The sequence below is a fragment of the Dasypus novemcinctus genome, chromosome 2, assembly GCF_030445035.2.
Source record: "Dasypus novemcinctus isolate mDasNov1 chromosome 2, mDasNov1.1.hap2, whole genome shotgun sequence".
Lineage (NCBI taxonomy): Eukaryota > Metazoa > Chordata > Mammalia > Cingulata > Dasypodidae > Dasypus > Dasypus novemcinctus.
This window is the reverse complement of record NC_080674.1, coordinates 55,314,076-55,336,020: the sequence shown is the minus strand read 5'-3', so window position 1 is coordinate 55,336,020 and position 21,945 is coordinate 55,314,076. Positions and strand designations below refer to the sequence as shown.

Below are 21,945 nucleotides of genomic sequence, written 5' to 3'. Positions count from 1 at the left end.
GGCAGTCTTTCAAAATATAGTTAAGAGTTTTAAATAAAATAAATAGAAATGTAGATTTTTCTTCTTGTACATTTCTGTTCTTTTTTTTTTTTTTTACTGGAGTATTTTCCTATTTGAGATTATCTATAGACAAACCAGTTAGACTATTAGATTTTAGTATGTTTAGGCAGTAGTTAGCAGCTTTCCATAATTTAGCAACTACATATAATTCCACATTTTTATATAACCTTGTCAAATACTATGTTATATTAAAAATAAAGAGTATACCTATGATATATTTTTGCTCTACATTTTTCTTTTTGAAAATTCTTAAAGACACCCTGATCAAGTCTGATACTTAAGAATTTCTGTGTACTGGTAATGGTTTGTGAGAAATTTAGATTGCTAAATTTTGCAAGCCAGTTGTTAAACTGTTGGTAGCTTGAAAGTAGCTACGTGAGAATTTTTACACCATGGAAATTGGCAAATGGTACAAATCAGGACTCCCTCTCCAGTGCTGGCTGTTAAACATTTAACACCACCACTGTATATATGTTGTTTACATTATAATTTTCCACATATGCATACTATATGTGCTATAAATAGTAAACATTTTAAAAAATGAAGTACAACTTTGAGGCAAATTCATATTTATTCCAGTCCCCAGGTCTCTCTAATGGTATGTCTCCCATGAGATGATAATCAGGACTTAGTATAAGATATTCCCCCCACTTCCAAGAAAAATAAAGTGAACTTCAAGTCAATGAATTATCTACTACAATTAAAATGCACTTGATTTTGTCTCTTTACTTTGGCATGATGGCAACACTAGAAAACCCTTCTATGTGACTCGATATTCTTCTGTTACACTTCTCATCTCAGACAGCTTTTAGCAGTCTATGTCCCAGATTTTTTGATCCCTAGACAGGGAAGATATGTTCAGTTCAAGAAAGATATAACTTTCTCTCAGCGTGAGCTTGTGTGATGGTATTTACACAAGATGTTTGAGTTATGGTAGCACATCAGCAAATTGTTCCGCTCCATTTAGAGCATAGAATCCTGAATGGACAGGGTTTTCTTTCAAGGCAATACATATGGCACACTTTCAAATCCCCATCTGCCTGCACTTCATACAGAAGAAGTCAAGGGGAGAGGAGCAAGTCCTGACTGTAGCAGAGACTGCAGGCTAATAAGGCAAACAGGATTGGCGATGTATAGGCAAAGAAACCAGATTTATATGACTTTGGAGAGAACTTGTGGCTTCAGGCAGGATGGGCATCTGAATTGCATTCCCTGGTCCTGGTGGCTCCCAGTGCAGCTCCAGTATCACCTCTTGGTCATGGGGTGTCTACGTTGTCCATGTAGTGTTGGCATATACAGTTCTGTTCTAACCCCTAATGTGAACATATAACATACCTTGGCAGTCCCACAGCTCAGGTATGAGCTCATAGAAGTTCTAACACTCTTGCATAGCAAGAGTGTTCTGGAAGCAATGCTTGGAGAGGTTGCCCTGGGACAAAATTTGCCTTAAAGACCCAGAATTCTAATTACTAATAGCATCTTGGGGTAAAACGGCACAGGGTAGACAGACTTGTTAGGTGGCTTCTCTTCACCAACAATCCTAGTTAGCCCTTAGATTTTTTTCCTGATCATTTAAAACACCTTGGTAAGTATGTTGGTTGAATGTTGGAGTTGGAAGGGTTTTTAAATTTCAGTCCAACCCCTCCCCCCTCCTATTTACAGATGACAAACTGAAGTTAAAAGTCAGTTAAATGACTTGCCCAATGTCATGCAGCTGGTTAGAGGTAAAACCATCTTTGTTATATATATATATCCCTATAAATCCTTTTGAGCATTTTAACTGTATTACCCTCTGATGGAAATTGCATCCTCACCTACACCAAATTTTTTGTTTTCTTATACCATATTTTTTAAAGAAGTTCATAGCTGGGTGGTTAGACATATTTTGAAGCAGAAGGTGCTTCAAGAAATATTTTTGGTTTCTCTAAGAAGTTTAGATGTTAAAAGCAACTTCATTTTGCCAATCAGTTCAGACTTGGGGGCCAAGTCATAGGCTATTTTAAATTGGGTCTTTTTTGTAGCCAAATTTTTTATTTTTAAATTTTTTTAAAAGATTTATTTATTTCTCTCCCCTTCCCTCCCCGCCCCCCGCCCCAGTTGTCTGTTCTGTGTTTGTCCGCTTCTGTTGTTGTCAGCGGCACAGGAATCTCTGTCTCTTTTTGTTGGATCATCTTGCTGCATCAGCTCTCCGTATGTGTGGCACCATTCTTGGGCAGGCTGCACTTTCTTTTGCACTGGGTGGCTCTCCTTCCGGAGTACACTTCTTGCGCTCATCAGCACTGCACGTGGGCCAGCTCCACACGGGTCAAGGAGGCTGGGGGTTTGAAATGCAGACCTCCCATGTGGTAGGCGGATGCCCTATCCACTGGGCCGAGTCTGCTTCCCTCTTAGCCAAATTTTATTTTACTGGATTTTTACTTTTTTTTTTCTGCCAGTCTTATTTCATTTATTTAGTAAGTATATATTTTATAAGGCAAAAACTAACCTTCACCAAGTGGAAAGTATTGTTTTGTTAGTCAATAATTATAAGACTGACAGTATATAAAGGGCATGACTTTGAGAGAGAAAGAATATTGGGATTCTACCAAATGAGTGTTCAGTGATTGTGGTCTACATTTTAGTAGTCATATAACTGTTCTTACATTCTTTTTTACATTAGAGTTTTGATAGTTATTAAGAACTCTATTATTTCAGCCATCAGAATGATACTGCATTATCTTCCTTCCAAATGGCTAATCTAGTCAGAATATTTTAACAACCAAAATCAACTTTTTAAGGAATCAAACTAAATGATGGTATACTCATGGTCTTTGTCATACACTTTGGATTTTCACTTAAAATAAAGATTGTGACTCAGCAGTTCATATTCTGTTTATGGAATTTGAATTGTTTTGGGGAAATAATATGGAGGGCAATATTGAAAATCATGAATGAGGGCATTTTCAAATGTTATGATAAATGTCAATTATAAATGACAATTTGGTCAGATATAGCACAATGTAGTAGGCACCTGTACGTAAACAAAAACAGAAAAGTCCTGTACATGAAAGAAAAGTACCTACAGATTTGAATCTATGTTTAACATTTTCCAATATTTGTCTTGTGTTTTATTACATCAAAATAGCCATTTACAATGAGTTACTCCAAAAATCTCTTGAATCCAAACAGTGGTCTAGTGTGTTAGCATTTCCATCAAGTATGATCCTAGACAATCCAAGTTGAACAACAGGACAGTGAAGCACGTTGGTGACTTTGTATTCTGAGGTTTTTAGTGTGGTCAGATTAAGTATTTAATGTACTTAATTTTGAATCTTTGTCCTTTATTTTTGTTTCGGGTCATTACCACTGACTAACTTAAAACAATCATCCTTCAGTGCCACGTTTGTTAGGGCATTTAAAGTGAGACCAAGTCTCCAGGAAAACATTTCCTGTTTTGACTGTTGCATTAATGGATCAATAACATTTTCATAGATCCTCTTTCTTTTTTATAATCATTTGTCTAATCAGAGCTGCTATGTCAGGCCTGATGGCTTCAATGTGCTCCTCTGGCCTCCAGAACTTCACAACTTGCCCCTCAGGGTTGACCAGATACTTCCAAAAATTCCATCTTGGTTCCTTCTTTGAAGAATCTAAAATATCAACATATTTGCATGAGTATAATTTTAATTCTTTGTCAAGATTTTCATTTCTGTTTAGTATCTGCGTGTCAACTTTAGAATCAGTTGCTAGTCTTATCATAATGTCAAAAACAAAGCACCCAAACAAAGCAAAACTCAAGATTTGAGTAACTGGATCTTACTATACATATATTTGCTGACTTGAGTGGTTATTCTACTGATTTGGAATCGTGAAATGAAACAGTTGTTTACTTTGGATTTGTTGATCTAAACAACAAAAAATGTACCTAGTCACCAGTTCAAACCTTTGTTTCTTTATTCAAAAATTTTAAAGATGGGGCAACGTTCTAAAGGTACTTGGTAATTGAAGTGTATGGATTACTTTCCATATTAAATATATTGATGCTTTTTAATATCATCACGATGATATAGCTGAAAACTAAGGAATTCTAATGATTATCTTATTTTAAGGAATTATGATTTCAATAACTCTTAATTTATGCAAGAAATATAGATTTTTCCATTTATATCATACAGGATTTATGTTCATATTGACTAAGGTGAGAAAAAATATGCATATATATAAAAATAATAATTATAACTAAAATTTATCAAGTGACTACTGTGTGCCTAGTAATATGTGTTCATGCTTTAAACGGATTTTCTCATATGAGCCTTATAACAGCCATATGAGGCAGGTATTACTATCTGCATTTTATAGATGAGTAAACGGAGGCCTATCTAGACTCAAGGTTACACAACTAGTGAGAGGTAGAACCAGGCCTTCCTATCCCAGGACTCTTGCTCTTAACCTCTGGGCTGTATTATCTTTCCAGGGAACATAGCAGAGTAAGCAGATTTGAGGAGGAAGATGGCAAGGTACACGTGGGATTCAGGTCTCTCTGTGACACCCAATCAGAGGAAGAGGCTTGATATATGGCTTTGGAGCTTAGGACAGAGAGTTGCCCAGGGAAAGGGGGTAGAATAAAGAAGAACCCAAGTGAAATGTAGTGGAATCCAGGGGATCAGTAGGGTTAAGGATCGACAGGAAAAGAGGACCCTACAAAGGAGAATTAGAAGGCCAAATCGGAAGTTACTTGTACGCCTACCACTGGGTTCAGGGGAGTTGTGGAGGAAGAAGCCAAACAAAATGATCTAAGGAGGACTTGGAGATAGTGAAGCGGAGATAGCAAGTGTTAACTGCTCTTTCAAAAACTGCTGAAGAAGTCAGAAGGAACACACTTTAGAATTTTTAAAGATGGTAGATACTTTGCTTTATGCTGACAAAATAAGTAAGTATAGGTTAAAAATAAATAAAATAGGGGAGTGGGCGTAGCTCAGTGGTTTGAATGCCTGCTTCCCATGTATGAAGTCCCAGGTTCAATGCCCAGTACCTCTTAAAACAAGAAAAACAACAAAATATAATCCTCAGGAAGTGGATGTAGCTCAATGGCTGAGCACATGCCTCCTACCTGGGCTCAATCCCCGGTACCTCCTGAAAACAAAAACAAAAACAACCCTAAAATAATAAGTAGCCTAATATTTACATGTGCTTTGCATACCATGCAATACCATGCCAAACATTTAAAATTTATTAGATACTAATATTGTTGATGAGATCAAATATCAATGACTTGCTATGAGCAACATGTTATTACATTAAAGCCTGCTTAAAATCATTTTGAAAAAATAGCCTTTTCTATAGTGGAAAATGTGTTTCTAAAAATAACATCCGTTCAGAGCAGGGCTCTCACTAGCTCATGTGATGTCTTTGTGTGGAGTCAGAAAAAGATGCCCCTCTGACTGGGTATAGCTTTCAGCACTTGCCTTGGCAAATGGAACTTCGGTTGTGTTTCAGCCCCCATGTACCTCTTCAGTCCGATGCCCTTTTTTAGTGAACAACATGCACACCTGTATACAATGGTCCTATTTATGACCAAATGTTCTTACTGCCCATTTTTAAAAGATCTCATTTTTATTTGGCCAAATCTCAACAGTCTTTGTCGTTAGTGCTTCACCTAACTTTACTGAAACCTTAAATCACTATTACCCTTTTGATTACAAAGGGTAAGTAGGATTTCAGAAGCTTTTGTAATGATACAGGGAAAAAGCTAGGAGCTATTTTAAGTATCTGGGTGCCATAATTGAGGAATGATTATTTCCAGGTGGCACAGATTCCTGGTGCCGCCTGAGAAGAATGCAAGCGGACACAGAACACACAGTACTCTGGCTTTTCTTTCCTCCGTGTACCCCAGAAGTGAAAGGAATGGAAACTTACTGTGGTTGCAATGCATGGTATGAGGTGTTACATACTGACTTTCCCTATAATTTAGGGATGTTTCTTAGAAGATTATGATTTCATACTTACATGAAATATTATACAGCATCATTATCTGGTTTGTTGGGTTGTAAGCCCAGTTGCCTGATTGAGGCCAGAGTTTTAGCAGAACTAAAATTATCTATAGCAAAAATATTACTGTGGATATCGTCAGAATAAGTCAAATGAAAAGATATTAGTGGAATGTCCTTTAGTGTCTGGGGAAGCGGATTTGGCTCAACGGATAGAGCATCCACCTACAACATGGGAAGTCCAGGGTTCAAGCCCAGGGCCTCCTGACCCATGTGATGAGCAGGCCCATGTACAGTGCTGAGTATGCAAGGAGTGCCATGCCGTGCAGGGGTGTCCCCTGCGTTGGGGAGCCCCGCGCACAAGGAGTGCACCCCCACGAGGAGAGTCGCCCCACACGAAAGAAGTGCAGCCTGCCCAGGAGTGGCACCACATACATGGAGAGCTGATGCAGCAAGATGATGCAACAAAAAGAGACACAGATTCCTGATGCTGCCTGACAAGAATGCAAGCAGACACAGAAGAACACAGAGAATGGATGCAGAGAGCAGACAACTGGGGCGGGGGGAAGGGGAGAGAGAGAGAAAAAAAAGAAGCTATATGATGTCTATAGTTTAAAAAAATAAAAGAATAGTGTCTGGTACAAAGTGAGCAGGATATAAGTACTTTACTATTACAATCAACATGTTTAATCCTTCATACAATCTTGGGAAGTAGGTACTATGCGGAGTTTCATTTTACTAATGAGACAACAGGCCCAGAGAAACGATGCAGTGGGTCCAAAGCCATATAGCAACAGCGGCAGACCAGGCACTTGAACCCGAGGAGTCTGGGGCCAGAGGCTGTGCTCTTAACCACTATAACCACACTCCTTTTCTGTTAACCAAACTTGAAGAGTCAAGAGATTTCTGTAGCTAGCCTAATTGTAGGGATAACCTAACACAACCTTCTTCCAGAAAAATCATTACATTCTTTTATAAATTATACCAAAAAGAAAAGTTATTCATTCTTGGAAATAATGTCTCATATAAGTAAGGAACATAAAATTAGCCACAAGGATACATTTAACTAATCATGCTCAGCACTACTCATGAGAAATATGCAGATTTAATAATAGAAGGACATTTCCCCACATTAGTTAAATAAGAGAAGAATTGAGATATTTTGTAAAAATGGTCACAGCCACACTTCAAGCAAATTCTTCAGGAAGATATTCATAAGGAATAAAATACATAGTATTTTAAGTCAATTTCTTTTGCCATTCAAGAAATTAAAACGTTAATTTCAGGGAGGCACACCTTGTAGAAAGTTATACAGGATGAGATTCTGACTCTGATAGTTTCATAACACTTTCTAACATAAAGCATTTCAAATGAAACAGGAAAGTATGGTCCTGGTATATATTTTTTTAAAAATGAAAAGTAATTAAAAATATTATATTGGTGAGGCAAAGGAGATATTTACCAATGAGAAATCTAAATGCAGGTTCTGCTTCAGATCCTAGAATCTTAATCTTGTGGAAGATGGGGAATGTTACTCCGTAGTTATTTCTTGCAAAAGATTCTACTTCCTTGCTTGGGCGGGGTTCCGAATCTCCAAACTGATTGCACGGAAAAGCCAAGACGGTGAAGTGAGATGGTCCAAAGTCTTTGTGCAGTTTCTGCAGTGCTAAGTAATTTCTGTCTGTGAGTTGGCAGTCACTAGCCACGTTTACAACTAGTGAAACCTCCCGGAAAAAGAAAAAAATCCAACCGGAAAGTGAGGCAAATAAAAGATTTTTAAAAATCTTGCAAGTAGTTGAAAAAAACTAAACCATTTTGGAGGAAAACAACTTCTCATAGAGGGATATTTTGCCTTTTTATATAAAACAGTTTTATTGAAAACCATAACCCAGATTTGTGAGTTAATACTCTGAATGAAAACTATTAAAAAAGCATTTGTACTTACAAAACTTTATTTTAAAATGAAAGATAATAGTATGATCATTGATGGAGTGCTTTTTAATGTTAGATTACGGAATAATATTTTATTCATTTCTCCACATACACATTATCAACTATTAACATTTTCTAACCAACTTAAAGTACTAACACATAAACGAAACCATTTTTAAGAAAACAAATCCGTTTATTGTAAATACATAAAATATCAGAATTCTGATCAAGTGATATTCTAAAACATTTTGAAGGCTAAATTCTAACTTAAGATCATTTAACAACAAAAAGTGGATTCTACTAAGAGAATAAACAGAGAACATGGAAAAACAATAAAAAAATCAGAATATGCAACTTACTTTGCCTTTAAACTTTTCCAGAGAAACCGGTCTTCCTTTTGCATCTTTCACTTCAAAGGTATAAAAGCTGTTGATTTTAGGCCTTAGGAATTTCAGTTGTAAAAGAAATAGCATAACTGTGCATAGAACTAGAGACAGTAAAACTGCAAATAGCTTTGCTTTGGACCCTGAACTTTTTAAAGAGTAAGCTGTAAGAGGCTCCATTTTGGATGACTCTGGAGGGAAGTCTCAGCAGGCTGGAATTCAAGGAGGAGCTGAAACTTGAAACCCGTTCAGTTTAACGGAAAACCAGGAAGGACAGACTATCTCCTTTCACTGCTGAGGAATAGACACGTCCTTCTTAGAAGAAGAACGGAGTTAAACTTCTGAAAGAAATAAAGAGGTCTAAAGAATTTCAATGTATTTGTGGTATCAATTACAGTTTTTGCTAGAAAAAATCAGGTCGTTTTTGGTAGCTCTTTAACATCCTTTCAACAATGAAAACATTTCACCAGAAGATGGTGCCCTTGTAACTTGAAAGCTGTCAAGTGCTCACTGCTGGAGAGCATCAGTGTCTTTACAGAGCAATTGGTCAGATATAGGGGATTGGTAGCTAATAACCAGGAATGGTTTAGAATGTAGATTACATGTGATCTATTAATATGATGTGTGATCCGAAGGAGTCTATCATTATATGTATGGATTAAATATACCATTTAAGTACAAGGAATTTATAGTGGAAAGAGCAGTGGCATATCTGAAAAGGCTATTTATCCTCACCTTGATTAGCTAAAGCAATGAAATACCAGGTGAATATAGTGAAAATAAATAAAAGCATTTCAGGCTTTAAAAAAACCCCTCTTCTCTCATAAGTAAGCTATAATTCAATTTTTTGATCATGAATTATCTGTAAATGTACTTTACAATAATACCTGGTAATACACACATACACATGAACGTAACAAATTTCCTGAAAACTTTCCATTTGAACTATAGTGCAGCCAGGTCTATTGCATTTTAAAACAGCCTGGCTCTGGCCCACTAAAATCATTCCATGCCTCACTCATTGGCTGCAACCTGTGGATGGTCAAATACTGAACTCTGTAATAAAGTAGGAAATTTAACAATGAAATAAGGTAATTCTATTTATTGGGTAATTCTACTTGGGTGCATCTAATTGCTTCATTTTTTTTTGAATGAAACAATTAACAAATGAAGTCTCCATTTATTCCAGCTTGGGTTAAAGGTTGAACATCTAAGCCTCTGAGAAGGCTTGCTACAATTTTGCCTAGAGGTGTCAGCACAGGCCAGTGATGGGCGCAGCGTGGGGCTAACACTGGAGACTGAGGCTGAGGCTGGCAGCCCTGCTGCAGAGGACTGTGTGCCCAGGTGTTGAGTGCTGCAGGGTGGAAGGCAGGTGGGTGCTGGGTGGCGACTCCCAGATCAGACTGGACCCCCTGCCCTGGAGGGACAACCTAGAGCCCTAGTGACTCTGCCTTGCCCACAGAGGTGGAAATCCTGGGTGTGTCCTGCATTACTGCTTAGTGGCCTCCCTGTTCCAAAGTCACCAACTCCTGAAACATCACCCAGGGATCAACCCAAAATTCCCTGCAGGAGAGGGTGGTCCCCTCTCCTGATGCCATCTCAGATACATACACGTCCAGTTGTTCCTTCAGTCAAGGGATCCTGTTCTCCTCTTTTCCCTCCAATGGCATCCCGAGTCCTCCGGGGTGGTGTGGGCTTGTTCCCCAGTTGCTGATGCCCATTGTCTATCAACCAAGTAACCCCTTAATTGCTTCATTTTTTATCTTTACTTTTCCTTGTGTTATTGCCTGCCACAGAAGGCCTAACTTTGCTGTTGCTAAAGGTCTTGAACTTTAAGGGTAGGTGTGGGTGAAACAATTGAGGGCTGCTTATCCTAAAATCCATGGTTCCTTCAGTCATCTTAGAATTTGTTCTGATTAAGACACAAGTTCTGAATGTGCTTTGTCTTACTTGGGCCTGATTGTTAGTGTACTTCCAGAAGGTGATAGGGAAGTGCATAGAATGAGCTGAGATGCTTGTGGGTAGGTGACTGGAGCTTTGGAGGATGTACTTAGGAGACTGCCCAGCTCTTAGGGTAGCCACCAGGGTGTGTGTACTTGGGGGTGGTTGAGCAAACACAGAGCTTAGGCGTGTAAAAACAGAGAAACTATTTTACTCCCATTCTCATGGCCTGATAAGAATGGATACAACAAAAAATGATTATGCATAAAGTATTCCCTTTTAAGCAAAATTTCTAGTAAAGAACAACAATGTGCACAACACAAGGCATATCACTTTTTTTCCCTATCAAACTGCTTAATGTATTTGCTCTCAGTTTCCTTTCTGTTCATACATTTTTTCATTTAAAATATTGCATTGTCTCACAATGTTACCTTGCATTGTTGTGAGACATTTGTTACAAATTATGAAAGAATATCATCAAATTCTTAACTACTAACTCTATTCCATATCTTAAATTTGGTGTATTTTTCCCCAACCCACCCTATTACTGTTTTTTAAAATATGTTTTTATTACAGAAATTGTGAACTTACAAAACATCCATGCACATGTGCAGCATTCCCATACAACATCCTTCTATTAACACACCACACTATGGTGGAATATTCTTAAGATTCTGAGATAATGTTATCAGACTATTACTACTAACTATGGCTCATTGGCACGCTATTTCCATACTCTCCCATTATCAACACAGTATGTCTTTGGCATAGATGCCAGAGTATTACAGTATTGCTGTTAACCACAGTCCATAGGTCACTCCAGTTGTAATTTTCCCATGCTTCTCTACATTCCCACTACCCTGCAATAATGATGTACATCACTGTGCTCTAGCTCACAAAGGACACTCTTGCATCTGTCCCATCAACCAAAATTCTCATCCACTTCTGGTTTACTGTTATTCAGTCCCTATATTATTCTCTAGCTTTCTTTCAGTTGACATTTACATCCCTAGACTACCATTTCCAGCCAAATTCCCATTTATAAACCACTATAATGTGTTACCATCCACTCTATACATTTCCACACTTTTACAGTAAAGTTGATCAACACTTCTTCATACATTAAGTATCAGTAGTCCATCACAGTCCTCCTTTTATCTCCTTTAAGAATCTACAACTTAACAATAGGTCTTGAAAATGTTTTCCAACATTTTCTCCTAGAAACGTTATGGATCTTGCTTTTATATTTAGGTTTTTGATCCATTTCGAGTTAATGTTGTATAAGGTGTGAGATAGGAGTCCTCTATCTTTCTTTTGGCTATGGCTATCCAGTTCTCTCAGCATCATTTGTTGAATAGCCTGTTCTGCATGAGCTGGGTGGTTTTGACAGGCTTGTCAAAATTTAATTGACCATAGATGTAAGGGTCTGTTTCTGAACCATCAGTTTGGTCTATGTGTCTGTCTTCATGCTAGTACCATGCTGTTTTTACCACTGTAGCTAGGTATTATGATTGAAAGTCCAGAAGTGAGAGCTCTCCAACTTTAGTCTTCCTTTTTAAGATGTTTCTGGCTATTCAGGACCCCATACCCTTCCAAATAAATTTAAATGATTTAAAAAATGCTGGTGGAATTTTTATCAGTATTGTGTTGTATCTGTATATCGATTTGGGAGAATTGACATCTTACTGATATTTAATCTTCCAATCCGTGAGCATGAAATGTTATTCCAATTATTTAGGTCTGTTTTGATTTTTTTAAATAATGCATTATAGTTTTCTGAATACAAGTGCTCTACATTGTTGGTTAAGTTTATTCCTAAATATTTAATTCTTTTATTCCCTATTTTAAATGGAATTTTTTACCCCTGACTTCCTCCTCAGATTGCACATTACTAGTGTTTTTGAAAGTCTATTTCATCTGATATAAATATACTTTGGTTTTTTTTGTTTTGTTTTGTTTTGTTTTGTAACTGCATGCATGGAATATTTTTTTTCCAGCCTTTCACTTTCAATCTATTGGTATCCTTGGGTCTAAGGTGTCTCTTGCAGACAGCTTATAGGTGGCTCGTATTGTCTAATCCATTCTGCCAATCTGTGTCTTTTGATTGGGGAGTTTAATCCATTAACATTCAGTGTTATTACTGTAAAGGCATTTCTTATTTGACCCATTTTGACCTTTGGGTTTTGTCTGTCATATTTAATTTTCACCACTCTTTTGACATTTTAGTTACTTTTACTGATATTATCTTTATTTCTAGACTCTCTTCCAAGCCTCTCTCTCCTTGCTTTTCTTTTCAGACTGTGTAGTACACCCTTTAGTATTTCCTGCAAAGCTGGTCTCTTTGTTATAAACTCCCTCAGTTTCTGTTTATCTGTGAACATTCTAAACTTGCTCTCATTTTGAAAGACAATCTTGCTGGATATAAGATTATTGGCTGTAAGTATTTCTCTTGCAGTATCTTAAATATATCATACCACTGCCTTCTTGCTTCCATAGTTTCTGATGAGAAATCAGCATTCAATCTTATATCCCTTATTTGTTATGCATTGCTTTTCTTTTGCTGCTCTCAGAATTCTCTTTGTCTTTAGCATTTGACATTCTGATTAGTATGTGTCCCAGAGTTGGTCTATTTAGATTTATTCAGATGGGAGTATGTTGTGCTTCTTGGACATGGATATCTATGTCCTTCAATAGGGTTGGGAAATTTTCCACCATGATTTCTTTAAATATTCCTTCTGCCCCCTTACCCTTCTCTTCTGCTTCTTGGACACCCTTGACACTTATGTTTGCATGTCTCTTGCTGTCATTTAGTTCCCTTGATCTATTTTTCCCAATCTTTTCTTTATTTTTTCATATGTATGCTCATTTTCAGAGGCCATTTCTTCAAGCTCACCAATCCTTTCTTCTGCCTCCTCAAATCTGCAATTATATGATTCCAGTGTATTTTTTATTTCATATACTGAGCCTTTCATTCCTGTAAGATCTGTTATTTTTCTATGTATGCTTTCAAATTCTTCTTTGTGCTCATCCAATGTCGTCTTCTTTTTAAAGGTTTATTTATTTATTTATTTATTTTAAAGGTTTCTTTTTTATTTATTCCCCTCCTCCCCCCATTTTCTGCTCTCTGTGTCCATTCGTTGCCTATTCTTCTGTGTCCACTTGTATTCTTGTCAGCAGCATGGGGAATCTGTGTCTCTTTTTGTTGTATCATCTTGATGTGTCAGCTCTCTGTGTGTGCATGCCTGTCTTGGCAGGCTGCACTTTTTTCATGCTGGGTGGTTCTTCTTAAGGGGTGCACTCCTTGTGCATCGAGCTCCCCCACTCAGGGGACACTCCTATGTGGCAGGGCACTCCTTGCACGCATCAGGACTGCATGTGGGCCAGCTCATCACATGGGTCAGGAGGCCCTGGGTTTGAACCCTGAACCTCCCATGTGGTAGGCGGATGCTCTATCCATTGAGCCAAATCCACTTTCCCCAGTGTCTTCTTAATATCCTTAATCTCTTTAGCCATTGCATTGAATTTATTGAGGAGATTTGCTTGCACATCTATGATTAGTTGTCTCAACTCCTTTTTGCCATCTGGAGGTTTACCTTTTTCCTTTAACTGGGCCATATCTTCCTGTTTCTTGGTATGAATTGTAATTTTTTATTGGTGTCTTGGCATCTGGCTTACTAGATGTATTTATTCTGGGTGCAATTTCTCTCTTTAGTAGGACTTTATTGCCCTTTTCCCTTACTGGTTATGTAGTAGGAGCCAAGGATGTAGCTGGTGCTCTAAGCTGTAGTGGCTAAGCTGCCTGCATTGCCCCAGGGCCTGATGAACCTTCTCCCACCTTTCTCCTTGCCAGGAGTAGGGACAGAGCCAAGCCATGTGTCATAATCCAAGTTGTGCAGGCCTAGACTGTAATTGCCCAGAGATACTGATGAGGCTTCATGCCCTGGGTTGGGGATGGAGCTGCATGTGGGCAGCAATCTATACTATATGGGTCCAAAACAACTGCAGTTGCTCCAGTAGACTTTTGACTATCCAGTCTGTACCAGCTGAATGTACCTGCAGTTACCTGGAGAGGCTGGTGCAAGTTCTGCCAGCTTCTTCCCTGACAGAGGTGGGGCTGAAGCCTAGGCTAGGGCTGTAGTTCAGTGGAAAGAAGCCAGTCCCTACAGTCACTGTGATTTTTCAGTCAACCCAGCTTCCCATCATGCCAGGGGCAGAGTAAAAATGGTGGCTACTGGCCTCTTTCCAACTTGTACAGGTTCAAAATTTAGCTGTTCTTAAAGTTTTATGTTAGCCTCTGAATTTACTAATCAGTAGCTAAAGTCGGTGGCCAACCATCTCTTCCTCCCATTTTTGGGAAATGGAACTTCTACAGAATAATAGCTCCTGAGGTGTCTTGTACCACCAGAGCAGGATGATCACCATCCTCTGTGGGGTGCCCTGTATTTTCTCAGAAAGGCTGATGCAGGTCCTGCCAGCTTCCTCCCTGACTGAGGTGAAATTGGTTCTTAGGCTAGAGTTGTAATCTGATCTGGGTGGAAAGAAGCCGGTCCCTACCAGCACTGAAATTTCAGTCCACGCTGCTTCCCTTCTTGCCAGGGGTGGAGTTAAAATGGCAGCTACAGGTCTCTTTCTGACTTGGACAAGTTAAAACTTTAGCTGTTCTTAGGATTATACTTTAGCTGGCTGAATTTGCTATTCAATAGCTGAAGTTGGTGCCCAACCATCTCTTCCTTCCCCATTTTTGGGGAATGGAGCTTCTGATTCCAGCCAAAGAATGGCTCCCAAGGTGGCTTGTGCTGCCAGTGGAGGATCTCTGGCCCCTGTGGCATGGAGCGCTCAACTCTCTGCAGATGAGCAGTCTCCTCCTTCCATTTTTTGAAGGATGTTGCATGATGCTCTTCTGGTCTCCTGGAGGCCCCAAACAAGTGCTTTAGATAGCTCTGGGTGATTAATAACTGCCCTGTGGCACCAGCTGACTCTAGGAGCTCCTTATTTTGCCACCATCTTGCTGGTTATTCCCATATTACTTATTAATGGTGATAATTCTAAGTTGGTGTTTTCTGGCTGAGTTGTTTAAAAAGTCAACATTCCTAAAAAAAAAGTCAACATTCCTGTGTTTATATTACACCTTAACACTACCATGTCACTTAAACTCTCAGGCTACCCTCCTCAAAAGTGTGATCCTTAGAGCTGCAGCATTACGTTTTCCTGGACACTTGTTGGAAAAGCAGAATCTCAGGCCTTTCCCTGGACTTCCTGAATCCAAATCTGCATTTAAAAAAAAATTTCTCTCCCCTTCCCGCGCCACCCTGGTTGTCTGTTCTCTGTGTCTATTTGCTGCGTCTTCTTTGTCCACTTCTATTGTTGTCAGTGGCATGGGAATCTGTGTTTCTTTCTTTTTTTTTTTTTTGTTGCGTCATCTTGTTGTGTCAGTTCTCCGTGTGTGCGGCACCATTCCTGGGCAGGCTGCACTTTCTTTCGCGCTGGGTGGCTCTCCTTACAGGGCGCATTCCTTGCACGTGGGGCTCCCCTACGCGGAAAACACCTCTCCATGGCATGGCATTCCTTGTGCGTATCAGCACTGCGCATGGGCCAACTCCACACAGGTCAAGGAGGCCTGGAGTTTGAACCGCGGACCTCCCATGTAGTGGACGGACGCCCTAACCACTGAGCTAAGTCTGTCGCCCAAATCTGCATTTTAATAATATCTCTAGTTTGGTTGGGATACCCTGCTTTAGACTTCATTCTTTTTTTTTTTTTTTGGTTTTCAGAACAGCAAGCTTCTTTGGTTTACCTTTGTCTTCCAAAATGGGAGTGTTTCATGTCTCCTATGTCTATACTAGATATTTTAACCAACACCTCTGACTGTACAGGCAAATGGCTTCAGGAGCTTGAGTTTTAAGGATTAATTCCTAGAACACTACTGTAATTTGAACTATGTAAACCCATCCCATTATTATTGTGCTTTGAGGTGGGGGAACAAAGGGGTTACCTCTGGGAGGAGATTGACTGACCACCCAGTCAGAGCCCGTAGGGTGATATTATTTTGGTAAAATCATTACGATAGTTTCTAGTCCTTTGTTTTGTTTATAGGGAAACTTCCATCAAAAGATTCAGAGCTGAATGGACTTGATAAGGCCAAAATTATGTTGTACAAATTTTCAAGAGATTTCTGAATAAAGCAAAATGTAATTTTTACAATCAGAAATAAAACAATCAGATCTGAGTTCTCAATTTGTTTCCATTGGTCTGTATGTCTATCTTTATTCCAGTACCAGGCTGGTACCATGCTGGTTTTACCACTGTAGCTAGGTAATATGATTTACCTGGAAGTGAGAGTCCTCCGAGTTTGTTCTACCTTTTTAACATGTTTTCAGTTATTCAAGTCTCCTTTCTCTTCCAAATAAATTTGATAATTGGTTTTTCCATTTCTTTTTAAAAGGCTGATGGAATGTTTATTGGGATTGCATTAAATCTGTAAGTCACTTTGGGTAGAACTGCCATCTTGACAATATTTAGTCTTCCAAGCCATGAACTCAGAATATCCTTATATTTATTTAGGTCTTCTTTGATTTCTTTTAGCAATGCATTGTAGTTTTCTATTCTTTTGATGTCATAACTTCTCAGCCTTCTGGGGATATGTCATCATTGTTTTCATGTTCTGTATATACCAAAACCATTCTTAGCTGTAAATGTATCAATGACGTAGTTTTCTTTGCATAGGGGATAGTATGCTAGAAAACTACCAGTGTTCTTTAAGATCAAGGAGGACTTTCTAAAGGAGGGGACTATATTGATAAGTTGAAGGTCAAACTTGGGGGAAGATACTGGGTCAAGAATGGGATAAACAGTTGATTCAGTTAATCAACCAACTCAGGCACTGCAAAGAATTCAAATAAATGTAAGTGATGGAACCTGTCCCACACAAGTTTAAAATCAATCTTGGAAATGATAACACATGTGAAAATATAAGATAGTAAATAACTTGGGAGTTAAATAAATGAAATATTTGTAAAAAGCTTTATACTGCACACAATTCCCTTTATTTTATTTTTTTAAATTTTTTAAATTAATTTTTAAAAAATATTACATTAAAAAAATATGAGGTCCCCATTCACCCCCCACACCCCCAGCCCACCACTCCCCCCCCTACAGCAACACTCTCCCCCCTCATCATGACACATCCATTGCATTTGGTGAATACATCTCTGGGCATCACTGCACCTCATGGTCAATGGTCCATATCATAGCCCACACTTTCCCACGTTCCATCCAGTGGGCCATGGGAGGATCTACAATATCTGATAATTGCCCCTGCAGCACCACCCAGGACAACTCCAAGTCCCGAAAATGCCTCCACATCTCATCTCTTCCTCCCATTCCCCGCAACCAGCAGCCACCATGGCCACTTTTTCCACACCAATGCCACATTTTCTTCGATTACTAACCACAATAGTTCATGAATAGAAAATCAGTAAGTCCACTCTAATCCTTACTGTATTCCTCCATCCTGTGGACCTTGGATTGGTTGTGTCCATTCCACATCTATGTCAAAAGGGGGCTTAGATTCCACATGGATGCTGGATGCAATCCTCCTGATTTCAGTTGTAGGCACTCTTGGCTCCATGGTGTGGTGGTTGACATTCTTCAACTTCATGTTAGCTGAGTGGGGTAAGTCCAATAAATCAGAGTGTAGGAGCTGAAGTCTGTTGAGGCTCAGGGCCTGGCTATCATATGGTCAGTCCAGAGATTCAGATCCCCTAGATATATCTTAAACCCCAGCACCAACTACAATTCTGGTAAAGTAACAGGAAAGGCTTGTAAAAAGAGATCCCATCTGAGTCCAGCTCCATCACGCAGAAACACGAACTCCAAAGAAGGGCCAACTGACATGGCAGTGAATTCCATCTACCATGACTATAAAACCTGTCAGCCTCTTTAGCCCTCAGAAGAACCAATACCTGGGGTTGTATCTACTTTATCTGTCTCTGAGTCTCTGCTCAGGTGTGCATAAGGGCAACCCCTCTGATAACCTCCAGACTCTTTCTTAGAGACTCATAGCCATATAAACTCATTTGTCCTTTCCATTTTCCCCTTGATTTAGGTCAAAAAGCATTTTTAACTCCTGTTATTATATGTAGACAGGGATATTCTGCTGGTCCGAGTTGACCCTTTTTTTCAAGGCAATTCCCTTTAGTATATACATTTTTCTTTAGTATATACAGTAATTATTTGAAACAGGAAGAAGTTAACTCACCCAAGGTCACAGAACTAGTAAGTGGAACACCCCAAGACTAGAGTTTAGGATTTTCAACTTGAATAACCAAAATGATCTGACTACATTAAACCACTTCTCTGTGATAGGAAGAGTATGTTTACTTAGGAGAAAACATTGTGAGATTGCTGTAGTACTCTGGTGAGGAAATTGATTAATCAGACATTTAGTTTTATAAGAAATCATGGTAAGGGTCCAGAGAGGACAGAGAGTAGAGAACAACAACAAAACACTTGGCCATGTGTACAGAAACTAACTGTAAGGGGTCACAGAAGTCTGCAAAGGAATAAGAATGAGAAAAGACAGGGTCTTAATGAAAGCCGCGTTGGTCAAAGCAATAGGAGGAAAGTGATAGATGCTAAAGAAGCTCTCAAGGCCCACATAGCAGAAGCTGGCCAAGGAGTAAAAAAGGATAAAGTTCTATCTGAAAATCATCTGGACAATTTTTGCTTAGGTTGTACTGTCCACTAGGATGTGGAAGTATTGGAGCTTCCAAAATGAGAAGGTGAACATTTTGGTCTTCATGATTAATTTGAAACATTACTGAGACCTTAAATTTGCAATGTCTTGTGGACAGAATGCTGCTGCATTGGGCTGATGGTGGTGGGATGGATGGGAAGAAGAGACATTCAGAGGCTAAGGAAGGGGAGTTGAGGGGATACACTTGAGAGCTAATGGACTCATCTTTGCTACTTGTGGTTCTGTCATGTGGTTCTACAAAGGTGCTGGCCTCTCCAGCAAGTCTTCCTGGAATGCCCATGTTTTCTGCACTCATTGAATATTTGTGTGTCAGATTATTTATCACTATATATATTTGTTTCTATTTTCCCGGTTGTTGCATTTTGTTATTTCCTGACCTTATTTTTAACCTAAGTTCCTTTCTATTTATTTGTTGGCTCCGATGCTCTGAATTCCTCCCAATTTAGTGTCAATAGTGAACGCTAAAGGTAAACAAGCCAAACTGATATGCTTGGAGTGTCAAGTCATTCATCCCTTTTCCCTTCTTTGTCTTATTTTTCTTATCTTCCTCTTCCTCTCTGTTAATAAATACTTGAGTCATTTAAAATATGTGACAGGCATTTCCTCAGCAGGAGATGGAGGCTGGAACAAAAGCTTAAAAATGTTGAAGATGAAATAGCACAATATAAGCTGTAGTCATTTGTATACCACCTCTGTGATTTTTGCCATATTTGCATACTATGTTTTATTTAAATTGAATTTTTTTTACTTGAATTATTTTTTATAAGAGAAAACTTTGTCAACACTGAAAAATTTAAAACAGGTTTTAAAATGGACATTAAAATACCTAATTATTAACAAAAAAATGTTTATCGGTATCACTACAAACAATGTGCCCCTAGTGGAGGGACTGAATGAGAACTTTATATTCAAAGTGTTACAGAAAATTTTGCTCTAACTTTCCAAGTTCTTTATGTTGATTAAGAATTTCCTTCTTCCCAGTCTTTGTTTCTGGTTTTGTTCTCAGGAACAATACAAAGTAAGTTAAAAAAAAAAAAAATCATTAATCACATCCCTTTAAAAATTTGAAGGCAGTTTCTTTTGGTTCTTCTTTCCTTGACTAAACATGGTCTGTTCCCTCTCTCTGTTCATATGCTCCTCCTCTCCTGTTTTGCCTCATCTCCCATCATTATGGTCTCTTTCCTCCAAACAAACTCTGGTTTTGAATCCTGGCTTGTCCATCTCTCTTCTTAAAGAACAGTTCTGGACTTGATATAGTTCTCCAGATAATTTCTGACCCGTGTGGAGACAGTGGGGTTTCATGCACTCACTCTTGTTCTGGAAACTGTTTTTCCATTTATGGGATGGAAAATTTCACCACTTAAAAAAAAGTGATTTTACCATACAGTTGACTTATACTACCAGTCTTTTTCACTTCATGCCAGTTCTTTCCTATCCTATGCCTGTGCAATGAAAAAAAATTTTAAATGAGATTTTTCATTTGTTTTTATTGAATTTTTAAAATTTAATAGATTTTATTTATTTTTAAAATTTCTCTCCCCTTACCCTCCCCCCACCCCAGTTGTCTGTTCTCTGTCCATTTGCTGTGTATTCTTCTTCGTCCGCATCTGTTGTCAGCGGCACAGGAATCTGTGTTTCTTTTTGTTGAGTCATCTTGTGTCAGCTCTCCATGTGTGTGGCACCATTCCTGGGCAGGCTGAATTTTTTTTCACGCTGGGTGGCTCTCCTTATGGGGCACACTCCTTGTGCATGGGGTTCCCCTTTGTGGGGACACCCCTGCATGGCACGGCACTCCTTGCACACATCAGCACTGCGCGTGGGCCAGCTCCACATGGATCAAGGAGGCCCAGGGTTTGAACTGCGGACCTCTCGTGGTAGACAGATGCCCTACCCACTGGGCCAAGTCTGCTCCCCTATTTTTTTAAAGATACGTAGATCATACAAAATGTTACATTTAAAAAATGTAAGAGGATCCCACATCCCCGCCCCCATCCTACCACAAAACCAAATGCTTTCATCAGTGTGGCACGTTCATTGCATTTGGTGAATACATTTTGGAGCACTGCCGCACCACATGGATTATAGTTTACATTGTAGTTTACATTCTCTCCCAGTCTAGTCAGTGAGTTATGGCAGGATATATAATGTCCTGCATCTGTCCCTGCAATATCATTCAGGACTTTATTGAATTTAATTTTGCTGATTTTGGTCCTCATTACAGACATTATTCTGAATCTTATTTTTTCTTTCCATTGTTTAATATTTTAACTATCTTTTCAATTTAGGATAATCAGTATTTTGATAAATAAATCACCATTCAAGCCATTGATAATGAGTTAGTCTATGGCTGTACCACCCTGAACATGCCGGATCTCATCTGATAATGAGTTAAACAGCATAAGACCAAGGGCAAAGCCCTGCAGTACATCATCAGGGCGTTCACCGAGGCTAATGTTCAGTCAGCGAGACATGTGCCATTAGGACATGGGCAGCAAACTTTATTTCTAGTTACTTATTTCTTCTTTTGAAAACCATGAAATAATGTATCTGAAGTAGAAGGGCGTTTTCCTCATTTATGTTTTTTCCATAACTCACTAACAGGTAGTAATTTCTAGAAGCATTGTCAAATGGGGATTTCATTTATCTGGTTCAGGAGAATGAGTAATTTTTTAGGATGTCCATATGTACTCTTTTTTTTCCAGCTTAAATTTTGTCTTGATTTATTTATTTTTTTAGCTTTTTAAAAAAATATACTTTCTTATTTTTATTTATTAAAAAGATGCTTAGATTACATAAATGTTACATAAAAAATATAGGGAATTCCCATGTGCCCTGCTCCCTATCCCTCCCACATTTTCCCACATTAACAACATCCTTCATTACTGTGGTATTTTTGTTACAATTAATG

The 21,945-nt window shown here is 38.7% G+C and overlaps 2 protein-coding genes across 3 annotated transcripts in view; one reads left to right on the top strand and one right to left on the bottom strand.

Annotated features, from left to right (window-relative positions):
- CDC20B (cell division cycle 20B) overlaps positions 1-21,945 on the top strand; it is a 72,067-nt gene that overhangs the window by 9,830 nt on the left and 40,292 nt on the right. The window lies entirely within an intron of this gene.
- Positions 613-8,560, bottom strand: GPX8 (glutathione peroxidase 8 (putative)). Its single transcript, XM_004483487.5, has 3 exons — positions 8,318-8,560; positions 7,489-7,750; positions 613-3,689 (listed from the first exon to the last, which is right to left on the bottom strand). Exons 1-3 carry the CDS (start codon positions 8,519-8,521, stop codon positions 3,526-3,528), a joined length of 630 nt encoding a protein of 209 aa, XP_004483544.1. The 5' UTR covers positions 8,522-8,560; the 3' UTR covers positions 613-3,525.

Excerpts from the sequence above, each read along its gene's own strand:
- GPX8 (XM_004483487.5), bottom strand. The coding sequence starts at position 8,521 with ATGGAGCCTCTTACAGCTTACTCTTTAAAAAGTTCAGGGTCCAAAGCA. Across the intron at positions 7,751-8,317 it reads TGGAAAAGTTTAAAGGCAAA|GTTTCACTAGTTGTAAACGT; the intron begins GTAAGTTGCATA and ends TTTTTCCGGGAG. Across the intron at positions 3,690-7,488 it reads TGCATTTAGATTTCTCATTG|ATTCTTCAAAGAAGGAACCA; the intron begins GTAAATATCTCC and ends TTGATATTTTAG.